Genomic DNA, 20,491 nt, shown 5'->3' with positions numbered 1-20,491 from the left:
AGAATGTATGAAATAAGGGTCTTAGAAAATAAGCACTGTCAAAACTTGGTGCTGCTGCTATTTTTTTCAGTGTAATTTCTTCCACACTGATCCTTTCCAATATAAATCCGAAGGATGAGATTACAACTGCCTGTAGAATGTAATTAATTTGACTGAAATGAGGTAAACTGGAGAAGGAGTAGTTACTGAGGATCCATTGGACAAAACCACTGTCCTTCCATTGAATGCACTTTGTGACCTTTTTGAAAGACTCCTATCAGTGATATAAAATGTAAAGCTGAATCAGCAAAGTATGATAATGAACAAGGTCACTGAAGTGCAGATGATGGATGTAGGCTATTAGTATGCTGGTGAGGAAAGTAGGATTTATTCTGACAAACTATAAATATTTCTGTATATCCATGTCAGTGACTTTATAAATTACTGCTGAGTTTCTTACTAGGTACCTTAGCAATAATCTGTTCTGGGACCCTGCTCTCATGGATGAGGTCTGGCCTCCTTTAGCCTCCCTGGGACCAGGATTTCACCCCTTCTACATGTGGTTTTAAGAACTGTGCAAAAGAGGCAGTGCAAGACAGTTCAACTAATCAGAAGTTCCTCAGTACTTTAGTGTAGCAGTATGTATTTTAAAAATAAGAGAGAATTTTTCATAATTCTTGAGTCACAAAGTATTATAATACTGTAAAAATTACAAAGATAGTGCCTGACTCCAATGGCTGATCCAGATATCAACAGGAGCTGAAGCTGGGGCTGTTTTTACAAGAAGAAACTAATGAAGAAAGAAATGCAGCTAACATACAATTGCAAAGAAATTAGTACCCCTGAGTAGCTCTGACTTCATCAACAGCTGCATTTTCGTACATATAGCATGGAGATTTTCGTTTTAAAAGAGGCTTGTAAGGATGTATCTGCATGTAATACCAGAGATTTATCCTTTTTTGACAGTGATTTACCTTACTCTGGTTCTCCCAGAATAATCCCCCTAGTTATTATGTCTGGATTTTTTGTGAGTTAAAGTAGTATATTGGTTATTTAAGCACTTTCTAAGTTCTGGTGCTTCTGTACACCATGATTTACACATGTGAGAATACATCCATTTTTTTCAGTATCCACCAAGTAGTTTTGCCAAGACCATTCAGGCTCTATCTCTTCCCCTTGTAACTGGAACAGCCAACCATGCCAGGAGAGTAGTGTGAAGGACAGGATTCCCAGCAGGGATGTAGGAGATATTACATGTCTGTGACCTGTGAGCAAAATGTAGGCAGCTGAGTATCCCAGGATTAGATATTCCCTCTGCACTTGTGTTGGCAGAGATAGCAGGGAAGAGTGACAAACAGCAGGTTCCTAAGGGTTGCCTGGGGGTCAGCATACTACGTGTTTTAGTCAGCCCAGACCATTTTGAAACAGAAAATTTACTCCACTCAGGGGTAAATGCTACCTGAAGTGACAGTAACTTCTCCAGTTTTCTCAATGGCAGAACAACATAATTTAAAAAAAATGCCTTATCATTGCTAGTAAACATGCATTGGGATAAAGATACAACTTGATTAGCAAGTCTAATCGTACATAGTACCAAATTTTTATGTGTTTGTAGATACTGGAATGGCTCCAGTAGACTATTGGATGGAAGATTAATAGCAAAAGTTGCGTGTTTTTTGTCTCAACTTCCATGTGATATGTCTTTTACCCTGAACAGGCAGATTCATGTAAACTGTACAAAACTCAAATACAGGTAAATACAGAGTAAGCTCAGTTTTACTTTTTGTTTCTTTATTTTTGTGTGTTCATATTAAGACCATTTAAAAATAAATCCAAACCCAATACAGAAATAGTTTGTGTGTGACAGCAGAGTTGAAATCACAGAAGTGCAACCCTTATCACAAGGATAGCCTAAAAATCTGTACATGGGACGTTTTTAAAAAGCAACAGCTCAGGGGCAGTGTCTGTACTAGAACAGAAAGTTGAAAACCAACATACTGCTTGTTGTTTGACATTAGCAATATACCCACTGTATATTTGAACCATGCATTTGAAAATATCTAGGTTTCTAATATCAAGAATCTTAGAAGTACGGTATTAAAGTAGGACCAAGGCTGTTTGTCGAGCAGCCTGTGACCATCGTGTCCATGCTGTTTAAGTTGAACAAGTGAATGACTCTCTGTAAGCGAGGCCATCTTGGAGTGAGAATATGTTGTACAAAGTACCATGGGTGGACTTCATGTTTGAAGTGTTGTAGTGTATTGTACTTACAGCGTCTCCTCTATCAGTGACCAGTACCCCCTTTCTCCCCAGAACTGAGCAAGGGAAGAGCTTTCTTAGAGCTGAACAGAGGGACCAAGGGAAGAGTAGAACAAAGAAATGGACATTCCACAGCAGCAGAAGTTTCCTTAACTCTTCTTCCTTTCATTTGGTTTGAACACTAGTTTTGAACAGACAGTACCTGAAGTACTTACTTTATTTGGTTAGAAGTCATTGCCACTGGTGTTGCAGTTGCCAAAAAGGATTTGTCATACAGCTCTTCCAAGGGAGTTACCACCACCAGACAGCAAAGTACAGAAAGAAAATACATGTTCACTGCCTACTGTGTGGGTATAGCTGTGTGACTCTGGTACGGAAAGGGACTGGACTTTCCTTTGTGATGAAGCAGGGATGAACTTTGCGCTTTCGATACATTGAATGTTTTGATGTATCCAGAACTCTAGCAGACTTCTGTATTCCCTTGTACCCTTCTGTTACAATTCTGTGTATTTTTTGGAATGGCTCTTGCAGAGAGCTGCTCTACAAGTGCAGCCAGCTCCTGGGGTTTACATCTTGGAAGGGATCTCCCAGGAGTTAGCAGAGCAGGAAGGCTGCTTTGGGCTGCCAGTCTCCCCCTTGGTGCAGGTGTGCGTTGTTCAGGTAACCTGTTGCCACATACTGTCTTCTGCCCTGCCAGCACTTGTTTAGACGGACATTCAGGGGGGATCAGTTGGGTACTTGAGGGCAGGTGGTCAGCTTCAGCAAGGTTCTTTTCCAAATCTGGGTTAGATACGTTGGGCTATGAATGCTGTATAGCCAGTCATCTTATTCTTGGTGTTTGTTTTTTGTATTTGTTGGATTTTGATGAAATGCTGACGAAAAGCCAGTGTCAGTGACAGACACAGTGTAGTAGATGTGATTTTTCATAAGCAGCACAGCAAAAGTGCAGTTTTGCCTGAATTCATTCAGCACATATGTTCTGTTTTCCTGGCACATGCAGATTTTCTACAGAACAGGATTTCTAATATGCAAATACTTTCCTTTCTGCGTTTGATTCTTGCTCGGGAAAATATGTGCTGCTTGTTGTTTCATATACTTTGTTCAGATATTTGAGTTCAGAGTAGTAAAATAGGACTGGTAGGGCTGGGAAATAGAGCTTCCCTAGCAGGCTTTTCTGAAGCCCGTGCATTGGTGGTTCAGCAGCTGAGCACTGTCTCTATCTTCACACAGGTAATGAGGACTTCACACAAGTACCTCCTAAATCCTGGGAATCAGAGAATAGTTGGAAAGAGAGCAGAGTAAGGTGTGTCACCTCTCATTAAGTCATCCTTGGCAGGTGAGGGAGCATGTTTCTACAAAATTCAGCAAAAGAAGAAAGTACCCAAGAGACAGTGATGGAAAGTTGTTTACCACTCTGGTGGCAAAAGCCTTGATCATATTCTTGCTGTTTTCCTTGTTTCTCTTTAGTTGAAGAGTTTTTACAGTATTTATGAAGGTGCTATTTCTCCCTCTCCCCCATTTCCATCAGTACAATCCCAGCTCCTTTTTTTCTTCCTACCCATTGCACCAGTTCCCCCTGAAAGTTCCCACCTGTGCAAGTAATTTGTGTGGGGAAGCAAGTGCCCAGTGCTGTCCGTGGCGCTGCCCTGAGCGCCAGCCCAGGTGTAGGCATCCCAGAACAGCTCTGCTGTCTAGCTTCAACAGCAGAGAGAGGTTGTTTCGCCTTGCAAGCGGTAGGATCTTCAGCAGCAACCCTGAAAAAGAAAGATGGGATGTGAATAAGCATAATGTCTACAAGGACGGCAAATTATGTTACTTGCATGCAATTACAGCAGTTCCTGAATTCCAGCTGCATGGATGAATACCCACCCCATTTTCTCCCAGTTACATTCTCTATGCTGTCGTTGATTATCCCTTAAGGATGCAAATCATTAGAAACAACAAATAGCTGGGAGTTCTGCTCAAACTTCTGAAGAGCAGCATCATGTTGAGGTTTGGGAATTTCAGGGAAAATGAGAAGAACAACCAAAGACAAGCACACGGTTTCTCTGCCAATGTAAACAAACCTGTGGCTTCCAGGGAGGGGAGCTGCTTCTCCTATCAGTACAGGCTCTTTCACTTGACTTAGCCTGGATTTGGGGCATGTGCAGTAACCTTAAATAGCTTCTTCAATGCCGCTCTTCACTTCAGGCAAGATAGAACATATCTGGAGCTGTCGTTAAAGAGACATGTTTATGTATCCTGAGCATGTTGTTTTCTAATAGCTTAGAAGCCTTTAAACAAAATCTCATCTAATTTCAAGAGTGGGGTTTTTTGGTGGATTACAAAAACAGTAAATACGATGTTTGTGCAAATTGTCACATTTACTTTCTGCAAAGTTTTGTCCTCAGGAATACCTCTGTCGTTCACCATCCACATTTAAAGCAGACTGGCTTTGGGGATTTTTGTTTTTAATTAGATTGCGTACATAACCTGGCTCTAGGCTTGGTTCCACTTTTTCTTTTGCTCCTCCCAATCTAATCTTAAATACCTCCTCCGAAGTGCAGAAGGAACAGAACTTTTCATTGAAACAATCACATTTTTAATGCCAACATCACAAAAGAAAACATTGGCTTTGGTATTCACTGATATAATTAACCAGATTTTGCTTAAAAATTCCTTTACTCTCAAAATGGAAACATTGCAGACATACGCAGTATAGAAAAATTGAGCTGAAACTGTTAATCTTTGGCAAAATTCTGAGTAGCTAGAGTTTTTATCATGGAAAAAAATCAAGTAATCTTCATTATAGTAACTGGTACTTATACCAGCAATAACTCTGAATAGCAAGTATTTTAAACTAGCTGTTATCTGTGTATCTAAGTACTCTTCTGTACAGTTATAAATACTTCTGGTGGTAGCCTTTTACTTTCTCCTGTGCACCTTCTTCTTTGAAATCAGACCCCTGAAGAGACTGAAGCTGATTCCTCTGATTCATTTGGGATGTATTTGCAGAAATAAATTAATCTCTTCACTAAAATAAAAAGCAGGAAGCAGGAAATTAGACTGGAAATTCAAACTGCTCTGTAGTGAGTAGTCTGTGACAACTATAAGCTTTCCCATGACTTGGAAGCCTTCACACTATAGGAGTTTTTGATTTCAGAAAGATACATAAAGATGTGGCTGGTTTATATTTTCCCAGGATGGCACAACTTCATGAATTTTTGGTGCAGAAGGCAATGAAGTGTGTGAGTATGGACATCTGTTCTCCATCAGTAGCTAAAGAATAGTTCATCCATCAGGAAAGACAGCGCTATCTCTGCATGTTCACAGCCAAAAAGATGTGGAGATACTAGAGGAAGCCAGGTAGTACTGCGTTTGGTCTGCTCTTTCCTTCTCAATTTCCTTTCCTGGGAAAGCAAGGAAGGTGACAGAGCACAGTCAAATCATGAATATCAGGTGATACTCTCAGAAAGTCATGGATCACCACAGGTTTCTAATGATCCAAGGTGTGTGACTGCAGGCTGCTTTTAGAGCTGTTGCAGTCGCCTTTGGGGGTGTCATCTTTGATGCTTCCCAAAATACTGAACCAGTCAGAGGAGAGAGAGAGGACACCTCTTCCTGCCCTCGTGCCAGGACGCTGCTGTTGTGCGTTCAGCTAAGATGAGAAGTCTGTGGAACAGAAGACCTGGGCTTACAGGTTCAGTCACAGGGATCCAGAATGGTTACATGGATCCCTCTGTGGAGTGGATCTACTCTTCATTCAGCCTGTTTAAATCACAGAAGAGAACCAGTCTCGGGCTAATCCTTTTTACTGTTTGTGTCAAACAGTCCTTGCTCATTAAAAACGGGAATTTCTTTTTGCATCGAACGAGTAAGTCAGCGTAGGCTGCTTACCCAGATCCAACTCCGGCTGCTGAGAAAGTCAGTCTTTTATTTTTAGTAGGTTAAGGAACATCATTTTTATGCTAACCTTTTTTCTTTTGAATTCTTTTCTACAGATGCCTTCCAGAAATCTTTGGATGTTAGATATGTTACTATAGATATGTAGTAAAATTTTGACAGCTTTCTTATTGCTCAAACCTGCAGTTCCCTGCAGAGACCTTTTCTTCACTGTAGCCTTATTGCCAAGTTGTCAGAGCATTAATTAAACTAGAAGAATAAGGCATTGCATGTCATTTCCTATACTGGATGCCTTCATGTCAGGGACATATCTCCATGGCAAGAACCTGTATATAAACAAAAAATAAGCCTGGCAACAGTACAAAAGCTCATGCAGGCTTTTAAGTGAAAAATGCGGCAAAAGAAAATACCAAATTTAAAGCAAAGTATTTCTAGGGAAAAATGCTGCAAAAGAAAATTCCAAATTTAAAGCAAAGTATTTCTAGGGAAAACTTCATTCCTTAAGCACAAATGTGATGATATCATTTGGCTACTATGTGTATTCCAATGTTACTTTTAATCTCCATATTTAAGACATTTACTGGCTTAAACCTTAAAAGGTTTCTCCTTCCAAAAAACCTCATTCATTATAGGTAGACTAAATGTTCCTTAGTGGGACTACAGAGTTTCTGTGCAAGCACAGAGAATTGTGTATGGTAAAACTTTATTCCATATAAACTGCTGATAATTTGCATATGTTTCATTTTGCTGCATGGAGCAAAATGTCTTCTTTTCATATATTATACATCACCTCTCAATTTTATATACATTTCCTCTGCTGTTTAGAAGCCAAAAAATACAGCACACACGTTGCTTTTCCTGCAATAAAATGAACGGATGCTTAAACTATTTGCAATCTGCCGCTTGCTAACCCTGCAGGCAGAGCCACAGCGTTAGAGAAACAGGAGTATTTTTCATTCTTTCTCACGTTTTCAGGGCCGTGACTCTTTGTGACTCTTTACAAAACAAATTTGATCATTCAATGCCAGGTTAAAAGGAAAACAAGAAATACTTTCAAGAGCTGAAAACAAAAAAAAATTGGCATGGGGACTATAAGATGACGTGGTGATACCTGGAGCATAAAACTGTCATGGGCACACAGGGGTCTTCCCTTTTGTCTTGCCATGTACAGAGCTGTTCCTGATGGGTTACGCACAGAGACTCTCCATGATGGAGGAACAAGTACTTCAACTGGTTGTACCTGGTTGTGCCACCAAGGCTTGGGACAAGCAGAGGGACCAAGAGACATCCATCACTTGCAGGTGTGGTCATGGACCTGGCTAAAGCATGAGCACAACCTTCAGCACTACTGAAAAGAAAAGGGACCTGGTGAGCGGCAGTTGTAGCTTCCCCCCTCAGCTGAACGCGGGAGCACCGACAGCATCTCAACATGTCATTTGAAACATTTGCCAGCTTAAAAGTTCCTTACTGTGGTGAGGAAGCTAGATTAACTTGATGCATGTGTTTCTGGGCCAGAGCTGCATGGCTGCTCTCTCATAACCAACCTTCAGTCCTCCTCCAGGAGCTCTGTGCCCAAGATGGGTGATGTAGCCGGAGGTTTTTGCCTCTCCAGTGTGACCATGTTGTTGTAGACAGGCAGATGCGATGGCTGTGCTGCCAGGAGCTGCCTGTGGCAGCATATGCAGCATGTTCCCCTTCTCTCAGTGTCTTGACTGGCTGTTGCTGTTATTTCGGATGCATGTGCAGAAGCACGGTGTGGGTGCCAGTCTTGGAGTTACACTTCAGCAGAGCAGTTTCACACTTGTGCCACTTCAGGTCCTGCACAAACCCTTCCCCAATAAATCCCATAAGAAGGTTCCCATGGCACCCAGCCAGCTGTTTGCTGAGGAGTCAGTGCTGAGGTATTTTGCATCTCAGGCAGCCTCTGAGGCTGTACCTCGGAGCCTGGTGGTGGCTGGAGCGTGTCCCAGGACTTGGGGCCATCTCTGAAGGCATGGCTGAGAGGTCCTTGACTGGAAGGGTGACCCCTTCAGACAGTCCAGGGTAGCTCGAGCCAGTGCTGGGCACCCCAGGCCAGAGAGGGTAAGTTAAAGTGCCGCTGTGTTTGGTCATGCTCACGCCTCCTCTGCAGGCATGCCAGAGCCATGCCATGAGACACCTGCTTAGAAGAGGCCACATTTTCAGCACAGCTTCTGCCCCGGGATGAGTTTCCCTGTGCCTGTCTGCAGCACAGCGTCTGCCAGCAAGATGCACGAGGACTTGCTGTGTTTCGCTGCAGAGAGCTTGCCTCTGCCTGGGGCAAGGACAGTGCTGAGATGTCTCCCACGACTGCAGTGAGACTTGATGTCCTCCCCAGTTCCCTTCCCACCATCCCCTCCACTAAAGCACCCTCACCATTACTCAAGCAATTGGATTCCTCCTCTTTTTTTTTAAAAAAAAAAGGTATCTCAAAATTATTCTTAAAAAATTTCTGATGAATAGCATTAATCCCCTAAGAGAGGAACACTCTAGATTGCTTAGCTGCAAACATCTTTTATTCATGAGCAGCATACACCATACATTCACTCCCTCACTCAAGTCTCAGGCATTATTTCAGGCAGAAGAAAGCACATCTTTAGCATCGTAGGCTTTTCAACAATCAGAAAATGTATAATGAAGTGGCAACACCTCTCAGAGGAAATAACCTACTGAAATATTACAAGCCTTTATAGTCAGTGGGCATTCTTAAAGCCGTAACTTGTTACCAACAGAACTTTGTTATTAAATGATTACTTTTATGTACACACTTGGAGCTCTCTGTACTTTTCCAAAGGATGAGGAAGTGCCATCCTTATGTTTTAAATGCTGTAGAACTTTTTTCCTTCTCCCTACGTGTATGGAGTGAATCCTAAATTATAAGCTCTGTCAGTTTGAGGGTTGCTTTTTCTCACAAACTGCTTGTTTTTTAACTTACAAGGTCCTTAACATAATTTTCCCCATGCATCCAGTAACTCCCTTTCCCTTTGTTTGCTGGGGGTCCCAAGGAGAAGCCATACATGAGTTTTCAAGCCGTTGCAAGCTTGTAACCTGCCATTTCCCCTCTCAGGTCTATTTTTAAAAACAGAGGTGAAATAGAAAGCCTGGGGGTGTGCAGAAGTTGGTGTCTTCAATTAATTTAACACATTTCTTTGTGAAGAAATGAAGTAACAGCACAGGTGAAAAGTCTGTAAAACCTGCTGCTGCAGCCTTAACTTCCCAGGGTTGGCTACTAAGCGTATTTATCCAGCAGAAGAATTAGTTCATTGTTACTGGAATTTTAGCTTGGATTTCTCATTATAAGTTTTTAAAATGCTGAGGATTAACGGCATTTGAGGAGCAGATCTGAAGACACTGTCTGACTCCATTGGGTTTTGGAGGGGGCTCTAGGTACACCTGAGGTTAATGATAGGAGAGCCCATCTCTGCATCTTGATCCCTGGAAATGGAATTGACCTGCTCACAGCTCAATTAGGGATAAGTTTATATAAATACTTCTTAATGTTTGACCCCAGTCTCCTTTGCATGCGCTGGTTCAGTTGGCCTGTGAGTAATACAGCCTCCTGTCAGCAAAAGGAGACAAGATATTTGCTCAAATGTTCAGAGTCAGCAGCCCAGCAGAGATGGCTCCAGCTGAGGCTCTAACTGGGGCAGACTGGAAAGTTTGGACAGGCTGCGCAGAGCTGAGCAAAGCTTTCTGCTTTTCACCTTTGATACTCAGCTGCTATTACTCTAACTTCTATATTTAGCAGTACTTTTACAGCGGTATGTTTTTTGAAGGCAGCTACCATTCCTCCGTCAAGGCTAAGCCAACCTCTTGTGCACAAAAAATACAGTTTTTGCTCTTTCTGGTGAAGGAACACAAGAGAAGGGCTCAGATGAGCACTGTGCTGATAAATACGCTGTGCCTGGGGCAATACCAGCTCTTACCCATGGTCTCAGCACTTGGGATCCTCATGGGTCTGCAAGGCTGGAGAGCAAAGCGCAGCTGAGCGTCTCCAGGCCTCCACCATTCCCCACCATAACGGGGCTTAGTCCTGCAAGACTCCTTGAGTTATGTCCCCTTGCCAATGGGTCCTGTCCCCTCTCCTCCTCACTGCCCTGTGCCGTGTGCTTCCACTGTTTGCTTTGTGCTGGTTCTAGAGCTGGTCACACCCCAGTATGAGCCAAAAAGTAACACAGCCAAAAAACTGAAGGGCTTTTTGCTATGCCTCCAGGACAGGCAGGGGGGTGGGGCAGGGGGGACAGGGAAGGGTGTGCTTTAGAGCCATGAGCTATTAGCATCAGCTCAGCTGCTCCCAAAACCACACCTTAAATATGTGCTGCCCCAACTGTTTCGCTGTAGGTAGATGTTCCTTGCGTTTGGCCAGTGGCACAGCTTGTGCTTTTGTAGCCAGTGTCTATAAATGAAAATGTTTAAGAAATACTATTTTAAGGAGGGTCTCTAGTCAGGCTTGGGGTACCTTCTTAAGGAGCTGTGGAGAAGCTTATGCTGTAGCTATACGTACAGCATTGCTAAACAGACAACACCAAAGTCATTAAACCTGCCCTTTTCATAAGCTTTAAATTCATTGGCAACATTTTATTTTAAATCACGCTCTAATCTTTCAGAGAACAGAGCCTCTGCTTAGAGATGCTGTTCCAGGGAGAACCAGCCACCATACAAGGTGTCCTCTTGATTTATAGCTTCAGCAGCATGAATTTCATATAACATGATAATATCCTATAAACTCTCAGAGCTCTACAGAGTCCTGCACAAATAACTGGTTGAGCAGTATGTGAAGTCAGGATGTGATAATAACGTCTTTCCTTCAGCATGAAATGATGCTATTTGGGATGCCATGCTTCTTGGATGTGGGAGCAGTAATCCTATTATCAGTCATCAACAATAAACGACAGCGCTGTAGATACCCATTTGCTAGAAGTGATACAGAGAAGCTATTAGGAAGCAGCTAGCCAGCATGCTGAGGTTTCACCTGCTATTTCTTTGCAGATTTTCTCTGCAGATATCTGCCCATCTGCAGATGGATTTTTTTAACACTATAAATAAGAGGACATTCACTTCACAGTGACTTGGTTATTATTTCAAGCCACCAGTTGTATTTCAGCATTGGTTCAGGGGATCCCCTTCCAGGACTCAGGGCTGTCTGCCGGAGGCTTCTGGGCCATGGTGTTCTCCTCCCAGAGACCCTCCAGGTGCAGAAGAGCAGGACAGTTTCTGTATACATTATTGACTGCACCTATGGGGATGGGCAGCAAAGAATAGTAGCAAAATCTGCCATAAATTACCTGCTAGATCTCAGGAAAGGTATACAAGTAACGCCTGACTGACAGTGCCAAGCAAACTGATGAGTTTTCATCATCTTCACACCTACTCCATCATTTCCAGCTATGGCATGCTTTTTGATTACATTATGTTATTTTACAGCTAGTATGAAATATTTAGGGCTTTAAATTTACATAGTCGTAAGACATGCCACTGTGCAGTACATCTTACAATTCAAATACAGGAGCTGTATAATTACATACTTCCACAAAATTTTATTAGTGGGGGAAACGTAATTTTATTCTGGCACATGGTTGGAAATTATTTCCTTAATGAAAACATAGGAATAATTTATTTAATTAAGTAGAACTGTAAACGAATGAATTGGGTTATCCCTCCTTAGACTTCATGTGCTGGAATTGCAGCTGTGCTTAGACTGGCCATTTGCCTTCCCAGGCTCTGAGCGTGGGTTAAGCCAGCACAGCAAAGCAGACAGAGGGAAAATGTTGATGCTGCTGCACACTATTCTGCCCTTCCATACCTTAGATTTATTCATACCCACTTGCTTCGGTCCTGTGTCAGCAACCTAAAGCAACTGCCACTCCCTGCTGAGATATGGCTGTATGTTACCTTCATGGCATTTCTTGACCAGCTACAGGACTCTTAAACTGTCCATAGACCAAGACACAGGTAAGCACTTCATAGGCACAGACTTGCACTGGTAAGTAAGGTGGTTACCAAAGCATCCCATCTATTTTCTTTCCTGATGATGAGTTATTGCACTGAAGCATGAGCTCTCCCCATGACAGATGGGCTAGTGCCCCTCTGCAGGGGGGGTCCCTTCCCATCATCTGATCTGCATCTCTGATGCTGGGCACTTTTGACCCCTGTTTGCAGTCAGAGGTTCACCTGAATTCACCCAGATTCACTTTTCCTCCTGCATTTCCTTTCTTCCCTAACTCTGCTTATTTTCCCCAAATTTCCCTACCTTCACACATGTATAAGCACAGACCTCCAGCACCTAACCCCAGACACGGACCATGGTTTGGGGATCGATCAGTGCCTAAGAGAAGTGCTAGTGCCCATCCAGTAGGTGCCCACTTCTTTCACTGAGCACTTCAGCACCTTTCTCATGCGGGAAGGGATGTGGCAAAGGAAGGTGGAGTGTTTGGCCAATATGAAGCTGACCCTGGAGAAGACCACAGAGGGAAGGTGCTCAGTCTTCCCATGACCAAAGGAAGAGATAGAAACAGTATATTTAAAGAGAAAGAGGTCCTGCTGCATTCTTACTATGCACATCTTCATACTTTTACACATCCACTCTTTCCGTGGCCATGTCCACCTTTTCTCTCTCGTCAGTAGCACTGATGTGAGCACACTGCTTTCTCCTTTGGGAGAGGAACCTTTCACACTCCTCTTGGCTGGGAATCAGAGGAGGCCCCGCAGCTCCTCACACAGCACTCCAAACCAGCACCTTTTCTGTGGGCTAGTTTACTTTGCTAAACCTTGCACTGGACACCTTGTATGTTGACACAGTGAATTCCTACAGAGAATGGCTTTTCAAAATGACATTTTTGTAAAATTGGCTGTTGCCGATCATTTAAAAATACACATGGGATCAAGGTTCTGTGTACCCTGGGTTTAATAATTACCTTAGTGATGTGAAGCTGAGCCCAGTGACACAATAAACCTTCCTGTCCAGTTTGACATCCTGTATGTTGAGATGATGTTGACTCATTACTTCAGTCACTGTTTACAAATATTGGCCTGGGAGGTCATTATAGGTCAAAATAAATGTCATTATCAGGAAAGTGAAGATGGAGAAATCCTGCAAAACTGACCCCAATGTAATGAAAATATCCTCTTAATTAAACAGGTGGTGGAGCTAAGCATCTCCTTCAGACTTTTGCTCCTTTGTGATCTATTGAGGGAAGGATTTACATTTATCTGAGCCTAAGGATTCATTACGGTACAGTTTTTAAATACAACCTAAAGACGACTAACAAGAGGTGAAACCAGGGTCACTATTTAACTCACGGATCAATAAATCTTTTCCATCCTTGAACTGTAATGTCAAATGCCATTGCCTAAAAATTCCTCACCCGATACACCAACGTATATCCATTATAATTATACTCTCCTCTCAGGGTGCAAATAGCATGCACTGCATAGCATCAACTACACTTCACAGCCATATGTGCACATTCTTTCAGTTGCAGGTAAAAGCATACTCTAATTTCAACATCTATAAATAATTAAATAAGTTCTGATTCATTTTAAGCATCCGTAAGTTTCACATTGCCAATGCAGTAATTATTCTTCCACTCTTTCATTTCTTAATCAAAATAAGATCTTTGCCTAAACTCCTTATTCACAGTGACAACACAATGTTAACATCTTTGTGATTCAGATAAGCGAGATCTTCTCTAAGAAATTCAGGGGGAAAATATGCAACCTGACAGAACAGCATGCAGCTTCCATATGAGAATCCTAGGAGGAAGTGTCTACATATTTTAGAGTAAAATCAAAGGAAGCCATTAAAAAGGAGCACGTTGTCTAAAATGTGTTGAAATGAGATGTGTATTTATTCTCTCCCTGAGGTAAAAACCTGTACAACTTTGGGTTTACAACCCATAAATTATCAAGTTATTTCTCACTTGTGGAATAAATAGCATCCAAGAGCATCTGCATCCACACATCAGCTGAAGCTGGAGAGAGCTGAATTTACAAAACATTGAATCAGGAGGTACGTGAGACTTAGTAAACAGCACAAAATCCAGTGCCTCCAAAAAGGAATATTACAGCTAATCAGCAGGTTTTCAGCTTCTCAGGAAGTTTCTGCTGGAGTTTGTGGGGTACTCAGGGCCCCTCTGCAGAACTCAGCGGAAGAGCAAGCGCAACCCAAGGAGGTAGATGGGTGTAGAGGATGCAGGAGCCAAGCAGGCTGCTGGGACCCCGCCTGGGCAGCAGCTCGTGGTTTGACCACACTTAACCATGATGTTTTGGGGCTGCCAAATGAAGACAGGACGGTGACGGGTGGTCGAGGTTATCTGAATTCCTGGCTGAGCTGTGCCTTTCTTCCCCGCTCTGCTTCTGAAACGCACTTGTCCTGGTGGCTGCCCCGTGTGGGCGTAGGTCAATATTCAGAAAAGATCAGCATAGCCGGAGCTATCCCGCCTGCTCCGTGGTTCAGCACCAATGTGGGTGCCTGGCTCCTGGGGAGTCCCAGGCTTAAAAGCCTTGATGGGAAAAGCACAAACTGAAGGGTTTTAGCACAGGGTGTTTATGAGCCTCAGCCCATGTCCCTTCCAGTTATTACCCCCTCATAAGACCTTTTGGATACATTGTTTTTTGAGCAATGCATTCCAGGTTGGAAAAAGCACCCCTGCCACCCAGCCTGCAGAGCACAGCGAAAAGGGCTTGCGACTCACCACGGTGCTGGGGTCCCTATTCAAATGGCAGGGCAGGTCTGAGAGCCAGAGGCAGTGAGAGCACCTCACAGGGAGCTTCTGCCTCCTGCAGAAACTTGGCCCAGCTCCGTGATGGTCCACAGTGATGCTTTACCCTGGAGTAGGACCGGGGTGTGGCTGGGATAGCCTCCGGACCTGGGAGCTCTCTGGCCCCACAGCAAGCCACAAGGGGAGTGTCAGATATGGATGTGCCCTGAACTTCAGAGCTTGTCAGAAATTACCTGCTGCCTTCTTGGTTAATGAACTCCTGGTCTCATTGCATATTTTTAAGAGCTGGTGTCCAGAGGCTGGACCACACGGTGTGTCTTCCCGGTACCAAAGACATGCCTGTGCTGGCAGGCTCTGGAGGAACCATGAGTGGTTTTGCCCATGGAGGATTAAGGCAGACCTGTCCCACGGCATTCGCAGGGTCAGTGCTGGGCCCCCGAGGAGGCACGAACTGGGCCAAGAGCATCAGCCCTAAAGGGAAATACAAGAAAACATGGGCAAACAAACTGCAGGGAGGGAAAAGAAGCCGACAAAGATGAATGTGGCAGATGAAACTTAACCAAGTGTGTTAACGTGGGGTCAGACAAAGATTTTAAAAATCTTGTACTCAGGATATTAAAGAATATTAAAATTACACTCCCTGGTGTGTCCCTACCTGCACCTCTTTTCTAAACATTATTTCTGCTACATTTGCCTTGAATTAAGAAAGAGGCTTTTCATCTTCGAAGCAGTCAGACCTGCAATTACACCGACCCAAGTTTTGCATGAAGTAATATTTTTTTCTGCCTTAAACACATTTTGTGCTCAAAATGAACTTGTTAAATAGTCTGTCATATTGCGTTTCCTTCTCTAAAGATGCGGACAACACCTGAATAGTTAATGAGCTGCAGTGCAGTTTAATCAGAGTAGGAAAGCCACTATTTCAAACAAAGAACAAAGTCGTCCCCTCCAGTTCCTCCCACAGCCTCCAGCTTCCCACACTGGTCACCGGGTCACCAGGTCACCCTGCACATGATGTCCTTTGAGCACGCCCTGAGCCCACCTGCCTGACCCCCAAAGGCTGCACACATGTTTTTGGGGGGCTGATGCTCCCCATTACTGTGCTTCACAAGCAGATATTTAGGCCAGCGCAAAGTGGGAGGGCAAAGCCAGTGTGCTGCCACAAGTCATGGCCCAAGCTTGGCCCTGTTTCAGCGTTTCAGCCTATGTAGGGGCTTACAAGGATTGGATGCCTTACTCGCCCAGTAAGTAATTTTACTAGGGCATGATTGTGCCAGTGTACAAGAGCATTGATGTGTCTCCAGTCATAGTCCTGAGCCCAGAAGTTTTGCTCACAGAGGTTGTCACCCGCATGCCTTCCCTGCCCACAGCAGCAAGGAGCTTTGGAGACACACACAAGAATGCATGGTACAGAGTTGTGCCAAATGTAATATCATTAAAATAGCTTTTGTTCCAGTTCATTGAGCACATAGATGGGAAGGTATGCATTGGCTGGCTTGTAAGTTCCCCTTTGTATAAAATACAAATAACATTTCTTACCTGCATTTGTGAAATGTTTTGTCCCTGGGTACGGAGTCTATGCACAGCCGCAGCACTGCTGTTATTTATTACTTTCCTTAAGCACCTGGAGTTATGAAAATATGCTTTTACTTTGATCCTTCACAGACCCCGTAGCCTGCAGGAAGAATACAATTCATCAATAGTTTCATTGTGTGTGTCACTGTAACAGAGGGCAGGAATGAGATACAGCACTCCTCTGCCACCTGGGAGCATCCTCTACCCAGCAGCACAAAGGTGGCTGGGTAACATCCTCTCAGTGGGTGAAATGCATGAAAACATGCAGAAATAAAGTGGTGATTGTGACAGGAAGTAGCCGTTAAAGGAATTTAATTCAGCTCACTGTGGTGAGTAAAGATGCCATCAATAGTCCCTGGTACCGGCCAGTGAGTTATTGCATATGTGATTTTGGAAATCCAGCTCCCTTAGCACATTGCTATATTAAATCTGTTGTTGTTTTTGTTGTTTCATCCCCAAAGAATATCAGAAAGCTGAATTACTGACTTTCCACAGCTTGCTCCAGCTGCAAATGGAGCTTCAGCTCCTCAGGGCTTCGGCTCCTGGGCAGTGAAGCAAGCAGTGGCAGTGGTTGAAGATGGAGCTGTCTCCCACCTGCCTGCCAGAGGTTACTGCTGCTCTAATGGTGTCAGCAACAGAAAATATCTGCCCATGTCAGCTCAAGTTGGAGCACAAGGGTAGAGCAGCAAAGATGTAGGTGCTGAATCAGCTCTGTTTTGGAGCTCGGAGAGGCGTTAGCAGCAGCCTGGGGACAAGGCAGGGCAGGAGCCACTGGAGCTGCTCCTGCAGCTCGTGGGCGCTTCTTGCTCCAAGATTATATTTTGTTGGCCAATGATCTTTGGAAGGGGGAGAACCCGAATATTGTAACCTCACTATTACCCACACGAAAAGTCAACTCTTTTGGGGCCTGGTGTTAATTTAAATTGTGATAGGGCTTGGCTTAGTAAACACAAACTAATACTAAATCAAAGAGTGGCATCTTGCTTAAAAGCTGCTATTATGCTCAAAAGAACTGAAATGGGAAAAAGTGCAGGAGCAAACTGCAGTCCTTGTGGTCCAGTCCTTGCTGCATGTGTTGAATGTCAGGAATCATATCCTTGGAAGTCTGTGTTTTTGGTGTGGGGGTAAGAAAATATAATAGACAATAGGGTGCCATTGGACAGAATAACACAGCCGGGCAGGGTCCCCATGACTCATGCCCAGAAGATCTTTGCTCAGGAGTGGGAGTCATAATAATCCACAACAAACTATTGTAACCCGCTGAATGTTGCAAGTGTCTCTGAAGCCGCATTAACTTCCCGCAGCAATGATTTTTCTAAATACGTGACGTCGTGTGTTATGTTGCTCCATGCCAAACACATGTAAAGGCACTACCTTGACATCCCTTTCAAAGATTCATTTGAACCTCTCATTTCTCTTTCTCTCTCCTCCGGCCCCCTCCCCAGGACTGGGTGACACTCTTTTCACTTCCAGGAGAAATGACAGCAGCATTCTGCTGCTTGGAACAATGTTCTGGTTTATCTCCTGGAGACAACAGTAGGTGGTTTACTTTTTGGCATTTCTGTCTCTTTTTGTTACTTTTCTAGGCCATTTGCCAAAGGAAAAAAAAATACCATGCTTTGCATTTCTATATCTTCTTCCATTCAAGTCTCCTAGAAGATCTGACAAACATCCTTTGATTTCAAGCCAGGCTGCTGGCAGGCGGATGCAACCTCTGTGGCCCCACCGAGCAAATACTCCCCAGCCTGCTCCCTGGGTTGCCGGGAAGTGGGACATGGGTGTTCAGCTGTGGGAGAGCAGCAGATGTGCTGCCGTGGCAGGGCAAAAGCAGCTACAGGCTGAGCTGCATTTCCACCTCCTCCTCCAAACCAGAGCTGGGGTGATCCCACACTTGATCGCAGTAGTGGTGGCAACTCTGCAGTACTTTATCCTTCCATAAAAAGACCGTTGGGAGTCACCAGGTTGGATGGCCATTGTTCTCTCACCCAGCCACTGGGTGCAAAAAGCTGTTGCTGGCTGTTCAGTGAGGAGGACAGTGAAGTGATCAGGCAGAGCCAGTTCCGGAGCAGAGCCCACCAGCAGCCCCAGGGCAGGGCTGCCCATGCAGCTGCACCTGCAGTGGCGTGGGACCAGTGCCGGTGCCTGGAAACCCAGGATTCCCAGCTCTGAAGTGAGGAATTAAGTCTGTGTGTACAGCTAAAAAGATAACTCTTATCTTATTGGAAGGAGCAGCAAGGGGAAGGTCAAGAAATTAGCCAGATAGTGTTGCCAGCAGCAGTGTCCTGAGCCCTCTGCAACAGCTGATAAAGCAGCATTGTGACCACGGAGCAGCAGAGACAACGATCCCAACCCCTCCTGAGAGCAGGAGGTGGGGGATATTTAAGTTACTGAGCCATGAACTCTGGTGTCCCCAGGTCACTTTGGAGACATCACCCACTTCTTCCTTAGGGACAGGAGCTGGTGGCACATGCAAGATCTTGTGGCACACACCCTTCCAGAAAGAATTTTGAAAAGGAAAAAGTCCAAACCCCAGAGAACTTCTTCCAAATATCTGAAGCTGAAGCATCCCAGGGAAAAGATCATGGTACGTCAGCCACCATGACAGTGCCATCACACAGGCCAGGGGTAGGTCAGGGGCTTTCCTCTGATGGCTCAGGCTTCTTCTTCCTCAGGGGCAGGAAGGAGGGGGTTTGAAGCACTGACATTTAGTGGGCAAACCAAAATCAGGAGCAACTCCTTTGCTCATCTCACCTGAAGAGACACTTGGGGTCCTCCTCCCATGGCCCTGCAGACCCCCCAAAGGCAGTGGGAGACCTTCCAGGGCAGCAGGCACCCACCAGCACTGTGGCTTTGCAAGAGAGAGGAGCAGAGGGGCTGCCCCTCGCCACCGGTTGGTGGGCATACACTGGGGTCCACCAGCCAACTGTGTGTCTTCTTCCCTGTCTTTTGGGGAAAAGCACTGAGTATGGATGTTCATAGGCATCGCTTTGCCAGATAGTCCCTTGCCAATGGGCCAGGTGCTGCAGGGACTCACAACCATCAAGGATGGTCATGTATTTTTATTGCAGAAGGAGCTACCATGGAAAAGGCAATCCAGAGCTGGCACATTGACTGGCAGAAGTTCCTATGCGGGTATATGAAGCTAACCAGTAGGGCTGAACTGGAGCTACAGAGGTCCTCTGTGCAGGGCTGGGCCATCCTGGGCAGCTTCAGGTGAACTCTGAGAAAACAGAAGAAATGCAAAGACAAGCAAGGATTTGCACAGACACCCTGGGATTTGTTCAAATTCTATAAACACCCATCAAAAATCTTTAAACCTGTTATGAGTCAACACATGATGACCCAGCAGCATATTTTGAGATGCCAGTTTCACAGGTTCATCCCCTTCCATGGCAACTCTCCGAGAGCCTGTTCAGTTTATGAGTGTGGCGTCTTTTCATACCATTGTGCATTGTGTCATACAAGAAATGGGAGGACTTGCATCTGATGGGGATGCTGCTCTCTAGGGAGTGCTTCTCGAGGTGTTACCACCCATGGAGGGCTGAGCAGGGAGCTCTGTGGGACTTACAGAGGTCAATCTCTTCCACCTAAACATGAGAAAACACTTCCTTCCTGTGAGGGTGGCAGAGCAGTGGAACAGGCTGCCAAGAGGAGTTGTGGAGTCGCCTTCCCTGGAGACATTCAAACCCCACCTGGACGTGTTCCTGTGCCCCCTGCTCTGGGTGTGCCTGCTCAAGCAGGGGGGTGGGACGAGGTGATCTCCAGAGGTCCCTTCCAACCCCCTACCGTCCTGTGATTCTATACTCAGCTTGTTGAAGAGATGGATAAGAGGTAACTTCTTCATAGCTGATGTACCTTCATGGGGGGATACCTGTGCTGTGACTCAGCTCTGATATCTAGTTCTGGTGGAGCAAAGTCCAGCATGGGGAAGGGAAAGACAGTTGTATAAATATGAAAATATTTGATACAGGTCAAATAGTTAAAAAAGCACACTTACATCATCCTGAAGAGAAAGCAATAGAGTTTCTGGCACTGGAAATGTTTAAGACCTTATAAAA

At 44.5% G+C, this 20,491-nt stretch overlaps 1 protein-coding gene and 1 long non-coding RNA gene across 3 annotated transcripts in view; one reads left to right on the top strand and one right to left on the bottom strand.

Annotated features, from left to right (window-relative positions):
- The window catches only part of ORC5 (origin recognition complex subunit 5), a 93,697-nt gene extending 77,150 nt beyond the window's left edge, over nucleotides 1–16,547 (top strand). The window contains exon 14 of one of the 2 annotated variants that reach the window (XM_064444580.1): nucleotides 16,524–16,547. In XM_064444580.1, coding sequence (XP_064300650.1) covers nucleotides 16,524–16,532 — 9 coding nt within the window. In that variant the 3' untranslated portion in view covers nucleotides 16,533–16,547. Of the gene's footprint in view, nucleotides 1–5,419; nucleotides 5,453–16,523 lie in introns of those variants that run through there. The other variant, XM_064444570.1, reaches the window with a different exon arrangement.
- On the bottom strand, nucleotides 1,750–13,261 carry LOC135312090 (uncharacterized). The gene is made up of 2 exons (XR_010371742.1): nucleotides 12,691–13,261; nucleotides 1,750–3,992 (listed from the first exon to the last, which is right to left on the bottom strand). It is a non-coding gene; the product is annotated as an uncharacterized LOC135312090 (long non-coding RNA).
- Nucleotides 16,548–20,491: the final 3,944 nt, after the last annotated feature.

The sequence above is a fragment of the Phalacrocorax carbo genome, chromosome 1 (assembly GCF_963921805.1).
Source record: "Phalacrocorax carbo chromosome 1, bPhaCar2.1, whole genome shotgun sequence".
NCBI classification, from domain to species: domain Eukaryota; kingdom Metazoa; phylum Chordata; class Aves; order Suliformes; family Phalacrocoracidae; genus Phalacrocorax; species Phalacrocorax carbo.
Note: the sequence above shows the minus strand (reverse complement) of the source record. Positions and strands in the feature narration are given on the sequence as shown.